General features: G+C 41.6%; 1 protein-coding gene across 1 annotated transcript in view; it reads right to left on the bottom strand.

The window, feature by feature from the left end:
- Nucleotides 1-13,612, bottom strand: part of PGGT1B (protein geranylgeranyltransferase type I subunit beta) — a 43,421-nt gene extending 29,809 nt beyond the window's left edge. The window contains exons 1-2 of the mRNA XM_065657640.1: nt 13,475-13,612; nt 7,073-7,191 (exon numbers count right to left, since the gene is read on the bottom strand). Of these exons, the coding sequence (XP_065513712.1) occupies nt 7,073-7,191; nt 13,475-13,596 (241 nt within the window). The 5' untranslated portion in view covers nt 13,597-13,612. The remainder of the gene's footprint in view (nt 1-7,072; nt 7,192-13,474) is intronic.
- Nucleotides 13,613-13,817: the final 205 nt, after the last annotated feature.

The raw sequence follows: 13,817 nt of genomic DNA, 5'->3' as shown, positions 1-13,817 counted from the left end.
TTAGCCCCTCTCCAAACAAAACAACTGTGTCATTAATGTGCACACAATAGATGCTTCCTAGACCTTCGGTATTACCAGTGAATTGCTAAATTTCTAGTTACGATTCTTGAATTAAGAAACAGACTGCTGAGCTGATAAAGGAAGTGTTAAAACAGGAAGTGAAAACAGCTCATTTCTAATCAGATGACTCTGGCACATTGACATCATGTCTCATTTTTTTTTTAGCTTCCTGTGAACATACAACTTCAAAACTAAATGGGAATGAAAGGGGAACTGGGGAAAAACCACTGTCTTTCAGATTATGCGCATCACCTCGCCTTCTGTGAAGTACTCATGCTTGTCTTACCTAATAGCTTAAGAGGGATAATCAAACTCTCGCCTACTTTCCTGAACCACAACCAGCACATCAGAATCAGAAATAGAATTACAAATTAAACCCACCCTAATTAAAAGGATATGATCATAGTTTATATTCCTTGTAAAAAACTGCTGGAGTAACCAGTTCAGCTCCAGCAGAGTCCCTTGAAGCATCAACTACAACCGCAGCTATGAAATGGTACCACCTAGTGTTCGCTTTCATAGTTCAGTATATTTAACCACTTTCTCAAAGACCTTAAGACAGAGCAAAACCAAATAAATGTTTCATCAATCGCTGCATGACCATTGCAACCTGAACAAAACACACCTGGAAAAACTTTTCAGAAGTTTTCAAAACTCTGGCAACAGAACTAAAGTTGGTGAAGGGTTTGGAGAGGAAGCTGTATGAGGCCAAAGTCACTGGGTTTGTTCAGCCTGGAGGAGACTGAGGGGAGACCTCATTGCAGTCTACAGCTTCCTCACAACGGCAGGAGAAGGGGCTGGTGCTGATCCCTTCTCTTTAGTGACCAATGAGAGAACCCGAGGGAATGGGAGGAAGATGTGCCAAGGGAGGTTTAGGTTGGACATCAGGAAAAGGTTCTTCACCCAGAGGGTGGTGGAGCACTGGAACAGGCTCCCCAGGGAGTTGTCACAGTCCCAAGCCTGTGAGTGTTCAAGAAGAGACTGGACAATGTCCTCAGACACATGGTGTGACCTGTGGGGTTGTCCTGTGCAGGGACAGGAGTTGGACTCGATGATCCTTGTGGGTCCCTCCCAACTCAGGACATTCTATGATTCTATGATAAAGAAAACTGACCCTTTCCCCAGATGAAAAGACTCCACACTTAACTCAAGAGCTTAGAGTTTCCTGTGAAGAAAACCATGTTACTTACTTGTATGTAAGCCAGAAAGTCTTTAAGACATGTAACAGAGCTCCAAGCGATGACCACAGATGGCTCACCCTTGGGGCTCATTTATTACAAACGGGACATGCTTGTTATTTATCTTTTACAATTTGACTTCCATGGGAAGACTGATAACTTTTACAACTAATTCTTCCCATTCAGGTTTTCCTATGCATTCCTCTGGTTCCAAGGCTCTCCTCATTTTGCTAAGTACAAAAGGAAGTTTACACACAGCATTAAAATCCTACTATAAAAAAAAAATTCACAGCTTTAACATAGGCTGACACAGTCAACACATCTAGAAAAAGTAAGCACAAGCAATTCTTACTGAACTAGAGCTAAAAAATAATTCTTATAAATCAAAGCATTAGAATACATCAAAAAAATGCAAAGTTGCATTCTCTAAAACAGAAGTCCTGTATACATCCAGATAAATACTTCAAAAGTAGCCATTAAAGAAGGTCATGTTGGAGAAAAATTTGTATTTCTGCTGAAGAAACTCATGATCAGGAAGCTCACATGTAACAGTGATCTCAAAGCAGTCAATGATGTTTTATCCTTTTTTTTTTTTCAGTACTGATAAACAAGTAAAAAGAAAGAAGCATTATTACAAATCTAACTTTGTACTTTGACAGAAGAAGGTTTTAGATCCCTGATGTAGTGCAAGGATACTCAGCCTGCTATGCATGGGTCCTGTGAGTTCAGACCCACAAATGAAAGAAGTCTCAGCTCTCCTTTTGTTGACATTTCTTAATACAGCAAAGCCAGTGAAGCATCCTCCTGTCAACAAGTACAACCTTCTTCCCTCTCCCTCACCGGGCTGGCACCAGCGCTCCCAGCCAAAACAGTTCACCCATGCAACACAAAGCTAACCTTAGATAAATAGATGCATGCTTTAGATAAATGAATGCATGCTTTTCTGCCACTTAAACAAGCTAAACCAACTCTCAAGCAGGGTCAGATAACTGCCAGAGTTGCTATAGGGGTGGATGGTGAATGAATACGGCCAAGGACAAATATGGCCAAGAAGTGTGCCTGTGCTGTTTGTAATTAGCATTACTTGTGTACACAGCTCTGGATTCACTATCTTTCAAAAGTGGTGAACTGTTTCTAAACATCAGCTGCAAGAAACTGGGATACATCTTTCTCACATTACTAAGAGCTGCGCCTTATGATAGTTGAAATAAACTTGAAATTCTGTCTAGGAGTTGGTTTATGAGAGGAAAAACAGTAAAGTTTTGACATGGCAAGAATCTTAAGAACAAGCAGTTAAAACAGGGTCTTCTGTCAATCTTTTTCCTGTTCCACTGACACTTTAAAAAGCATATCTTAGCCTAAATACATATAGTTTCTGATATGGCTTGTAAAAGAGCAATATCCTCCGCAAAATGAAAAAAAACCACGAGGTTTTTCTTTTCAAGATTTCAACTTCTCTCAGCAAGGTCTTTCTGCAGTGAACGCACAAACAAAACAAATGTATTAGTCACGCACCTAAGCAGAGCATTTACTAGAAGTGAAAGTAATAATGGCCAAAATCTATGGAATATAAAGCCACACTATTTTGCAAGAGTTAGAGAAGACAGGGGCCCTTCAAAAAAGCAGAATACAGCAAGGAGACCAAGCATTCAGCTAAGGATGGTAAGTTTCTGTGTGAGGGTCAGCTTCCAGTGCATGAGATGCCATTCCCTAATTAGAATTGGTGTTGAGTCAGTCTCTAAAACACTCAAGTCGTAATTATGGAACTTAAAGGACATTATTTATTTGAATCACAATTACAATAAATCCACAGAAGAATACAGTCTATCCTGACAGACAATCTTTAGCTTTCTTCAGTGCATTTCCATTCAACTCACAGAGTATATATTGGCTTTCTTACTCAGCAAGATCAAGATATCACCACTTCGCATTCATGAGCTTAGTTTCACATAAAAGTGCCAAAGGTTACAAACCTCTGAACTGAAGCTTTCATTAGCCATCAGACACACCACATACCAGTAAATACAAACATGTTACCTAAAACTATCATAGTATACTGTGAGACTCTATCTAAGAAGTATTCTAAAACACTAAATTCTGAATTTTCTACCAAGTTCTGTAACACCCTGCTGTGGTGGGCTGACCTCGACCAGCAGCTAAGCACCCACACAGCCACCCATTCACTTCCCCCTTCTGTGGAAAGGTGAGAAGACTCATGGATTAAGACAGCAACAGTTTGATAGGAGAAGCAAAAGCTGCAGGCACAAGCAAAGCAATGCAGGAATTTGAACTCATTCACTACTTCCCACTGGCCAGGCAGGTGGTGTTCAGCCATGTCCCAGAAAGCAGGGCCTTAGCATGCCTAAGGGTTACTCAGGAAGACAAATGCCACTGCCACAAATATCATCCCCTTTCTCTTACTGTCCCCAAGCTTTTACTGCCGAACATGGTGTCAGATGGTACGGAGCATCCCCTGAGTCAGCTGTCTGGCTGCATCTGCAGAAGAAGAAAGGGTGCAGAAGGGTAGAAAGAGACACCCCTGATGCTGCACAGGCACAGCTAAAATGCTGGTGGGTTATCAACACTGTTTTAGTCACAAACCCAAAACACAGCAGCATATGAGCTATTACGGAAAAAAAATAATTCTCTCTCAGCCAGTACTTCTCTATTAACAGTTATTGATAAAAATAAACAGATATTAACATTGACTGTTCTGTCTCCCATCCACTGGAAAAAAAATACTGTAAGGTAGCAGTAGTTCTCAAAATAATTTGAATTTGCCATCTTAAAAAATGTCTTTAAATAAAAATCAAATTAAATGCTATGGATATGGAAGCTTTGGAGGGACAAAAATGAATAGCAGAGGAACTTACTTTTCTGATAAGAATTACAGGAATTCTCTTTTTGCTCATTTTAAGAATAACACCAGTGACACAATCAAAAACAAAAGAACCAGGATTCTGTAACAATATATTCCAATTTCAAATACAAGCTTTAAATACATTTTCAGTCCCAGAGCCAAAAGTAATGAAGCTTTATATTAAGTACAATACAGTTACTTAGGGCAAGATTATTGGAATTCAATATTCCAGAAACTACATAATAAAACAGTGTTATAATATAAATGTTTGAAAATAAATTTTCCCTGGAAAGAGTGATTTATCAGAAACATGTCAAAGAAGTTGCAATGGAATGCTTCTTTGAAAGCAGAGTAAAGAGATATATAGAGAGATATATATTTTTTTTAACCTGGAAAGATTCTGATGCATCAAGCTATCAGTCTTTAACTAGAGAACCACAAATATTTTGAAACCAAAAGCTTCACTGCTACCACCTATCGGAGTTCAGCTACTTCTTCAAACAGGCCAAAAGAGGGAGTCAGAGCTCTACTGCTGGGAGGCTGTCCATTAACAAATACTACACATGCCCAGAATCAAAAAGCCAGAAAGTCATAGAATCATAGAATCATTACAGTTGGAAGAGACCCTCAGGATCATCGAGTCCAACCATAACCTAACCTAACTCTAGCACTAAACCATGTCCCTAAGAACCTCATCTAAACACCTTTTAAACACCTTCAGGGATGGTGACTCCACCACTTCCCTGGGCAGCCTGTTCCAATGCCTGACAACCCTTTCAATGAAGAATTTTTTCCTAGTATCCAATCTAAACCTCCCCTGGTGCAACTTGAGGCCATTTCCTCTTGTCCTATCACTTGCTACTTGGGAGAAGAGAGCAACACCTTCCATGCTACAACCTCCTTTCAGGTAGTTGTAGACAGCGATCAGGTCTCCCCTCAGCCTCCTTTTCTCCAGGCTGAACAGCCCCAGTTCTCTCAGCCGCTCATCATCAGACTTGTGCTCCAGACCCCTCACCAGCTTCGTCACCTCCTCTGCACTTTCTCCAGCACCCCAATGTCCTTCTTATGATGAGGGGCCCAAAAGTGAACACAGTGTTCAGGGTGGGGACTCACCAGTGCCAAGTACAGTGGCGCAATCATTTCTCTAATCCTGCTGGCCACACTATTCCTGATACAAGCCAGGATGCTGTTGGCCTTTTTGGCCACCTGGGCACATTGCTGGCTCATGTTCAGCTGGCTATCAATCAACACCCCCAGAACCCTTTCCTCCAGGCAGCTTTCCAGTCACTCTTCCCTGAGCCTGTAGCACTGCCCGGGGTTTTACTGCAAGTAGACGTTACAGAGGTGTATCTATTCCCTTCTGAACATTTAGTCATCCAGTATCCAACTTGCTGCTGTTGGTATAATTTACATCTTGCATTATATGTTGTCCATCAGATGAAGTAAAAACGGAATAAAAATAATGCTGAAGTTTTAGGGGTTAAATGACCAGACGACATAGCGTTATTACCAGAAGCAAGAGAACTTAAGAATAACAGAGTTTTTACAATGCAATACAATAATACAGCATTGGAGGGAAGTTTGTTCTTTCGGTAAAAAGGAGAAATTTACTATTTAAAAGCACAGAATACTCTGCCAAAAGTACCCTCTGCAAAACTACTGTCCTGTAATCTTAGGATGGAATGATAGCTAGAAAAGAAGGAGCACATCTCAGCTGTGCTCTGTTCTGTTAGCCTCCACATCTGGATAGTGAGATTTACAAAGCCCTCCCTAGGAGGCTTTTGACAATGGGACTATTCCAAACACTGGCTAGGTAGAAAAAAATCTTACTGAGAATTACTGCATACTATCTAAGAAACAAAAAATATCTATTTTAATCTCTCTTCTTGCAAACTTCATTTTTACTGTAAACATCAAGCATCAGCAATCCTGACCTTCATATATTTACTTCATAAAACTGCTTTTATTTCCACAATACTGTTTGTAGGGAAGAGACTTAATTTGTAGTACATAAATAGACTAGATACTGTGAGGAAATGCACGATTTTCTTTCTACAACTATCCAACATACAAAGGACATGTTAGTGATTTTATGGACAGGCACCTGGAACTACCTCTTCTCTAGACACCAGTCTAGAGCTATCCTCACACCAGCACTTAACATGCACTTAACATGCCAGCACCTCCTGTCACAAAACAGCAGTGCCTTGCCCACATTTCCATCCCTTCCATCCCCCCCACTGCTATTAGCCATTCACCTGCCCTGCCACAGAAAAAAATGGCCAATTCCATCCAGCCCATAGAAACTGCACCTCCTCACCTTCTGCAAAGTCATCAGGAAAGGGACACTTGTGTGCTCCCTCCCCAGTTTGGGTCTGCTATGTACCTTCCCATCTGAGGACAGCTGGGATGCAGTAACAGCATTAGTGCTTCTAAAAACCTTCAACCTTCACAGATCCAAGGACAGATCTTTCATTGTAAAGTAGGAACTGTGTTTATCCCTTTTTCATCTTACTCTTACACCTCCCATTTTCCAAAAGCTGTTCCAAATAACTATGCTTGCGCTCAGAGCTCCTGGCAAAGCTACAATTAGTGGAAGTCAATATGATCACTATCAGACTTGTAATACTTATATAACATACACATTTCTTTTAGAACCAGGTGACACATTCTTCTGAAATGCTTAAAGGTGCAACTTCATTACTATTCTATATGGTCTTATCTTCAAATTAATTTCATGGCTTCACCTTGTATACACAAAAAAGACAAACTAATCAGTTTTTTCTAGCTTTATTACTTTAGAAGGAACTATTTCTACAATTTGCATGATATTACTATTTGAAATTATCAGGACAGCACTTCAGGAAGGTCAACTTTGTATTTTATAAAAACCAAGAGCCATCCAGTACTCCCCATGTGAAAAGCAAAAGTAAAGATGTTAATATCAATTTAAAAAAACTAAAAACTCACTCACTGTCTTCTGTGGGAAGGACCTGCAGGGAATAAATCCATTCTATTATATCATCTTTGTTCACCACATCTAAGGAATCCAACATATCCAGACCAGAGAGTGCGAAAAATGCAATTGTCAACCTAAAAGAAAAAGATAAGACTTACACTTCCCACCGTAAATATCATGGGGAAATTAACAAACGGTTGCAGAAACAGAATTATCTATGAATTCTCAGCCTTTGACAGTGGTGCAACACATAGGGCCTAAATCAGAAAGTATGAAATTTATCTACTGGACAAAATTACGTTCTTTGTACTGTAAACATTTCTCTGTCTCGACAAAGCTTTTCATATAAGCCACCCCTCCTTTTATATAGGAATGATATGTCAATTCAGATGTTAACCTAAGGCCCTGCTTAACTGAAAAAAAACCCAAACAAACACCACTATAAACTAGGTTATTAACATATGGAACACCAGTTCTCTGTGACGACCTCTTATATGAACAATTCCCTAAATGTGCACTAAGTGCAAGGTAACCGTGAACTGCAGTAAGCTGTCTCTCATTGTCTCCCAAACCCATTCTCAGATGCTTAGTAGTTAGGTGTTAAACAGCAAGGCTTCCTTTGTAACCAATCCATGTATAAATAGTCACACAAGATTAATTACCACCTAGAGGTACTTATTTCTTGTCCTTTGGTATAAAGGAGCCTAGCTGACTAACTTAGTTAAACATCTAAAATCAAACATGTCCAATCCAAGTATCCAATACAGGAGAAGAGTACCTAGCATGCTGAATGTCATTCTTGCCCAAAGCTCGTTTCCTTCCATAAACTTGTGCTACCATACCTGTTAAGCAACACCTTCTTTGAGGGTTTTGTTTTCACCTCAAACCATTGCAGTCACCCAGCATGGCTCCTCCAACAGTGGCATTACTTGCTCTGACAGAGCACAAAAGCAACAGCGCTGGGTTAGGAATTTGAGATAGCTTGCTATGAGATAAAACGTTCATTTAATTGTACTTTGGAAGTTCTGACTCAGATCAAAATTAGCTGGATGTATATTTTGCCACCCCCATTTGCACCCACCTATCCTTACTGTGGAAATTCCTGCTCTCCTTTCACCAGATAAAATGATGGATTGTGAAACAGCCGCTACATAGGCAGAAATTAGTTTAGAATGCTAAGGAGAACCAAAAGTCAATGCCACCTTTCCTTAGGAGACTAAGTTATAATTTGGAGTTACCTCACAAGCTAGTAAGCCAACTTGGCCATCAGTAGTAGGTACCTCTGACGATGAGACAGATGTGGACAGAAGCCTCTACAGCTACTTAACTTCTGCATGTCGTTCTGCATCAAACCACAAACAGGAAGACCAAAGGAAAAATGGTGATGTGAGTCAGCCCAAAACACACCTCCAAAAGAATTCTAATTAAAACATGACACTCAAATGATGATGCAGCAGACACTGATCTCAATAAAATGGCACAACTTCAAAGGATGACATTCCTACCAGTGGGCTGACCAGCTCCTAGAGTCATCATGTGGCCATTCACAGAATTTAAGCCAACAACTTCTGCTTCAAAATTGTTGTCATCTAGGATTACATAGTGCAAGTGGTGGCCGCAACATAGTTGAATAGTGGAGACTTGTTAAGCTGAGGCTACTCGATTTTACACTATCTTTTACTCTGACCCTCAGCTTTTGCATTGCTTTTCATACCCCTCTTATAAATGAAAGGTTTTCATCTATAATCTTTTTGGATATTGAACATTTCCTCTTTGAAAAATCCCTCCATGCAACCCTAAGGTCCTCACATAAACAAACCAAACCAAACCAAAAAATCAAGTACAGAATAGCATACAGTTCCATTACGGCAAGTATTCATGGCAGAAAAGAAAATATAGATTTAGTCTATAATAATTTGATTCTAAAATATGTCTCTTTATTATTGTTATTACACAAAAGTTTTTGACTACAGAGAGACAAAAAAGTATGTTGCACAAAAAGGTATTTCTACGTGGAACAAGAGTACCTTTTAAATAATTTTAAGCCATTTAATGACTAAACAAATGTCTTTCAAAGTGCAAAATTAACACTTCAAGATGTATATCAACTTTTGCCATTAAACAGATCTGTGTAACTCAAAATCTGACTCTGAATAATAATAACCCGCTATTTCAAGCAAAACCTCTACTTTTATAAAGAAACAAGGAATCTACTGTTGTGTTACAGTAAATTATTTCTTTGAAATCTTGCATATATTTTTTGATTTTCACAAACACTAGGTTTGACAGTCTTTTACTGAAACTACTTAAAGACATTTTCACACTCTTTTACCCAGCTAAGCTACTTCCAATGAGGCAAAAACAAAATGCCAACTTCAGCACTAGAAACTGCTGCAAACTAGGTCCAAAACCACAAGGCTGTACACACAAGACAGACAATAAGTATCATCTATACTTAAAATATATATATATATATCTCAGATAAATGAACGTAGAAAGTGGGTTTACATAGTTAAGTTTCACTTTACTTATTTGGAGCTGATTCTCTGTGTTAATATTATCAGCATGACTAAGGAACAGCCCGTATAGTGTGCTAGAATTCATATATGATAGGCAAGAATATCTGACACCGCTGGATGTAGATAGGTCACACAGAATCACAAAATCACAGAATGTCAGGGATTGGAAGGGACCTCAAAAGGTCATCTAGTCCAATTCCCCTGCCAGAGCAGGAACACCTAGATGAGGTTACATAGGAATGCGTCCAGGTGGGTTTTGAATGTCTCCAGAGAAGGAGACTCCACAACCTGCCTGGGCAGTCTGTTCCAGTGCTCTGGCACCCTCACCGTGAAGAAGTTTCTTCTCATATTTAAGTGGAACGTCCTGTGTTTCAGTTTGTATCCATTGCTCCTTGTCTTATCATTGGTTTTCACCGAGAAGAGCCTGGTTCCATCCTCATGACACTCACTCTTTATATATTTATAAACGTTAGTGAGGTCGCCCCTCAGTCTCCTCTTCTCCAAGCTCAAGAGACCCAGCTCCCTCAGCCTTTCCTCATGAGGGAGATGCTCCACTTCCTTCACCGTTGTGGCTCTGCGCTGGACTGTCTCAAGCAGTTCCCTGTCCTTCCTGAACTGAGGGGCCCAGAACTGGACACAATATTCCAGATGCGGCCTCACCAGGGCGGAGTAGAGGGGGAGGAGAACCTATCCCATCCTTCTGTCCACCAAGACCCCTAGGTCCCTTTCCCCTACACTGCTCTCCAACAAGTCATTCCCCAACTTATACTGGTACCTGGGGTCCTGATGCCACTGTCTATATACTGCATCCTTACTCCATGTGCTATCCTGTCTCACAGACATGTTCTAAGACTAGCAAAGACAACTCTTAGCAGGACCTTAGCTGACACACAGCATGAAGTGCAAAAACTTTATATATAGCGATTTCCACAGAGGGTAGCCCTTTGTAAGACAACCCCCAAATCTGGCATATTTTCTTCATGCCTTCTACCACTTTAGTTACTGCATGTGTATTAATTAAGTCAAGCATCAAAGCTTGACAGCTGAATTTGTTAACTGACCTACTGAAAGCTTAAAAAACAGATATCAGTCATCTTAAATTCCCCTCCAAGACAAGTAAGTAAAGACATTCCTGATGACAGATTCAGAGCTTTTTATCTTCAGACATGGACAAAGACTACAGTATCTCAGCAGAATTCAGAATGCACTTCTAAAGCAACTGATGTGAGAAACTGAATACACATGCTACAAAGAGCACCATGAAGTACCACAATCTGAAAGACTTCTCCTGCAAAACCTCACAGTACTGACTGATCATGTAGAAACACTATCAACCAGATTACTTAAAAACTACTGTTGCTAATGTTCCATGCAATAATCACAGATACAAATAATTATGAAGGCTTTGAGCCAGTAAGTTGAGTAAAGAATGTGAAATCAAATTTATCATTGTATGTAGTTTCTTAGTATTTGATAAACTACAGCTTAAGTTGGAATGAAGGAGCACTGTGTGGAAAATTTCATTCTCTACCACCCTGCCTGGTGACAACAAAGCAGTTGCTTCTGCTGCAGTGCAGTGAAACAAACCCAACTCACTGAAAATGGATTTTAAAAATTTTTTTAAGTCTCTTCTTAATTTAGTTGAGTTTCCCCATCTAATTCACCATGGAACCAGAAAACTGTAAGAAAAAGGGAGGTAAAAATAAAAGGGTTACAGCATCTCGTTCTGCAGAAGTACCAGCTCAGGAGGCTTGCTGAACTCAGTGACCCTGAATGTGTCAAAAAGACAAATTAAGTACCCCCAAGGTCAAACTGGGGAAGACACATTTATGGTTCAATCCCCCACTCAGAATTTTTTAACAGACAGGTATGTATATCGCAGAACACTGATCTAAATATCAGTATATTTTTTTCCAGAGAATTAGAAAACTTCTAGCTGAGTAAAAACTTTGCAACTTAAAAAAAATGCATGAATTTAGATGACCACAATTTCTGTTCTAATTGGAGGCTGAGACTGTGCTCATTAGTCAAAAACTAAGATGACGTGAAATAGTTTCAAATTGACAGTTCCAATTTTCAAAAAAAGAGTGTTTTTTAAGTGTTGCACAGCCATTATGTACAACGCACTGGGCACTGGTTATTTAATGTATTGTGGCTACTGTAACCACTCATTAAATTCCAGACAGCTCATTAATTTCTCAAGAGTTCTCAAGCCGATTAGCATTATTAGTAGTAGTATTATTCAGGAAGATCAGGGCAGACCCTATGTAAACTAGAGCCTCTGTTTCAGCTCAGTGGCAAACTGCAACAGCTTGGCAACGTAATCAGAACAGAAACATCCAGGTTGCCAAGGGCCTCTGGAGACCACTAGTCCCACCTTCCATACAACTCTGGGCCTTAGGTGAGATGACCCAGTGCCCTGACAAGCCAAGTCTTAAAAGGCAGACTCCAGCACTTCACTGGGCTACCCATTGGTGGTCAACTGCTCTAATGGTGAACATTTTTCCTACATTCAGACAATTTTCCCTGATGTAACTCATTCCCATACCCCTCTGCCCCATCATGCTGTTCCCCTGTGAATGGTGCACCTCCATCTTTCTCTCTAACTAGTTTCTCGGTAAGGGAAGACTGTGATCAGATACGCCCGCCTCTAGACTGAACAAACCCCATTGCTTCAGCCTTTCTCCGTATGTCAGTGTGGCTAAGGTTAGCCCTCTGTGTTACAATTCTAATGCATCTGCGTGTTATTGTAACTTTAATGCCTATAAAGAGGAGTATAGCATGCCTAGACTTCCTTTTGCTGTCATTTAAAATAATTGACAAAGTACAGTGAAACATCAAGTAATTCATAATGAATAAATGACTTACATCTCTGAAATCAAAATTTTCAACTTTCCTTTTGAATATAAAGTTATGTATTTCACATACTGTTCAGCGCTACCCATACTAGTCTTTAGAGGTGTTTGCCAGGTGTTTGCACTCTCAATTGAAATAAAACTTGGTTTAGCAGGAAGACTTGATCTAAGTCATTAAGCATCCTTCACAATGTGCCCTGCAGAAGATCACAAAGTGAAAACTATCTGATGATTTTATTGGTTGAATAAGACATCAAACCCTCTACCTGCCTTGAAGCTTTTATCAAGTGCAGCTTGACAATCAAGTTGTGTGTGTCTCTTGTGCCTTGGGTGTAGCTAACTTATGTGAACACTTTAAGAATCTGAACTAAATATGTTCTGAACCATTACAGGGACCAGCGTCTCTCTAGTTTAAGGCGAGAAACATATTTCACTAGTATTTTAACTTTTACACTAGCTAATAAAGGTTTAAATTATTTCTGTTACATAAACAAGAGGGTGCTGCATGCTGACTTCGAGCTATGAAAGGCTTAAGTCATTTATTTTGAAATCGGCTTCCAGGGCGGATTAAAAGAGAGAAGCACAGGACTGAAAATAGATTAGAAAGATCAACAAGTCGTCCTTCGTGTATACCGGGGCGTTTACGTGACAGAATTAACCCCCACACCAACTCCTATTTTCTGGCAGCCGCCTGCTGGTGGGCGGGCTCCGGGAGCGCTTTCCTTCCGCCCGGCCCTTCGGGTGGCCGGGGCGGTGCTGCACGCTGCCCGCAGCCGCGGGAGCCGGCCCGGGCGGGCAGCTCTCCCGGGGGGACTTCCCATCAACGGCACTGCCCGCCGGAGAGGGACGCGCCGCCGCCTCCCCCGGCACGGGCGGGCGGCGCCGGGCGAAAGGGTCAGTCCCGCCTACCCACCGCGCGGCCCCAGGGCACGGCGACGCGCCAAGACCCCGGCCGCCAGCCCGAGCGCCGGGCCCCGAAGGCCGGGCGTGGGGCGCCCGCCCGCCCGCAGGCCCTCCGCGGCCGAAGGAGCCCGGCCCACCACCTGCTGGTCTCCAGGGACGAGTAGCGCTCGGGCAGGATCTGCAGGCAGCGCTGGAAGAAGCGCACATGTCGCTCCCGCAGGAAGTCCAGCCGCTCCACCTCCCCCGGGCCCGCCGCCGCCATCTTGCCGCCGCCCGCGCCCGGCGCGCCCGGCCTGCGTCACGCACGGCGCCAGCCCCACCCCTCTGGGCTGACGTCACGGCAGCGCGACCCCGCCCGAAGCTCAGTGGCGTTTGAAATCCACCACTCATAAAGGTAACAAACGTCACTCTGTCAAGCAACTTTCGTGGCAATTCCCGAGGAGTGCTGGCCGCTTCACAAGCTGGGAAGTCATCATCCCGCGA

Source organism: Caloenas nicobarica, chromosome Z (genome assembly GCF_036013445.1).
Source record: "Caloenas nicobarica isolate bCalNic1 chromosome Z, bCalNic1.hap1, whole genome shotgun sequence".
Classification (NCBI taxonomy): Eukaryota; Metazoa; Chordata; class Aves; order Columbiformes; family Columbidae; genus Caloenas; species Caloenas nicobarica.
This window is presented reverse-complemented; position numbering and strand designations above follow the sequence as displayed.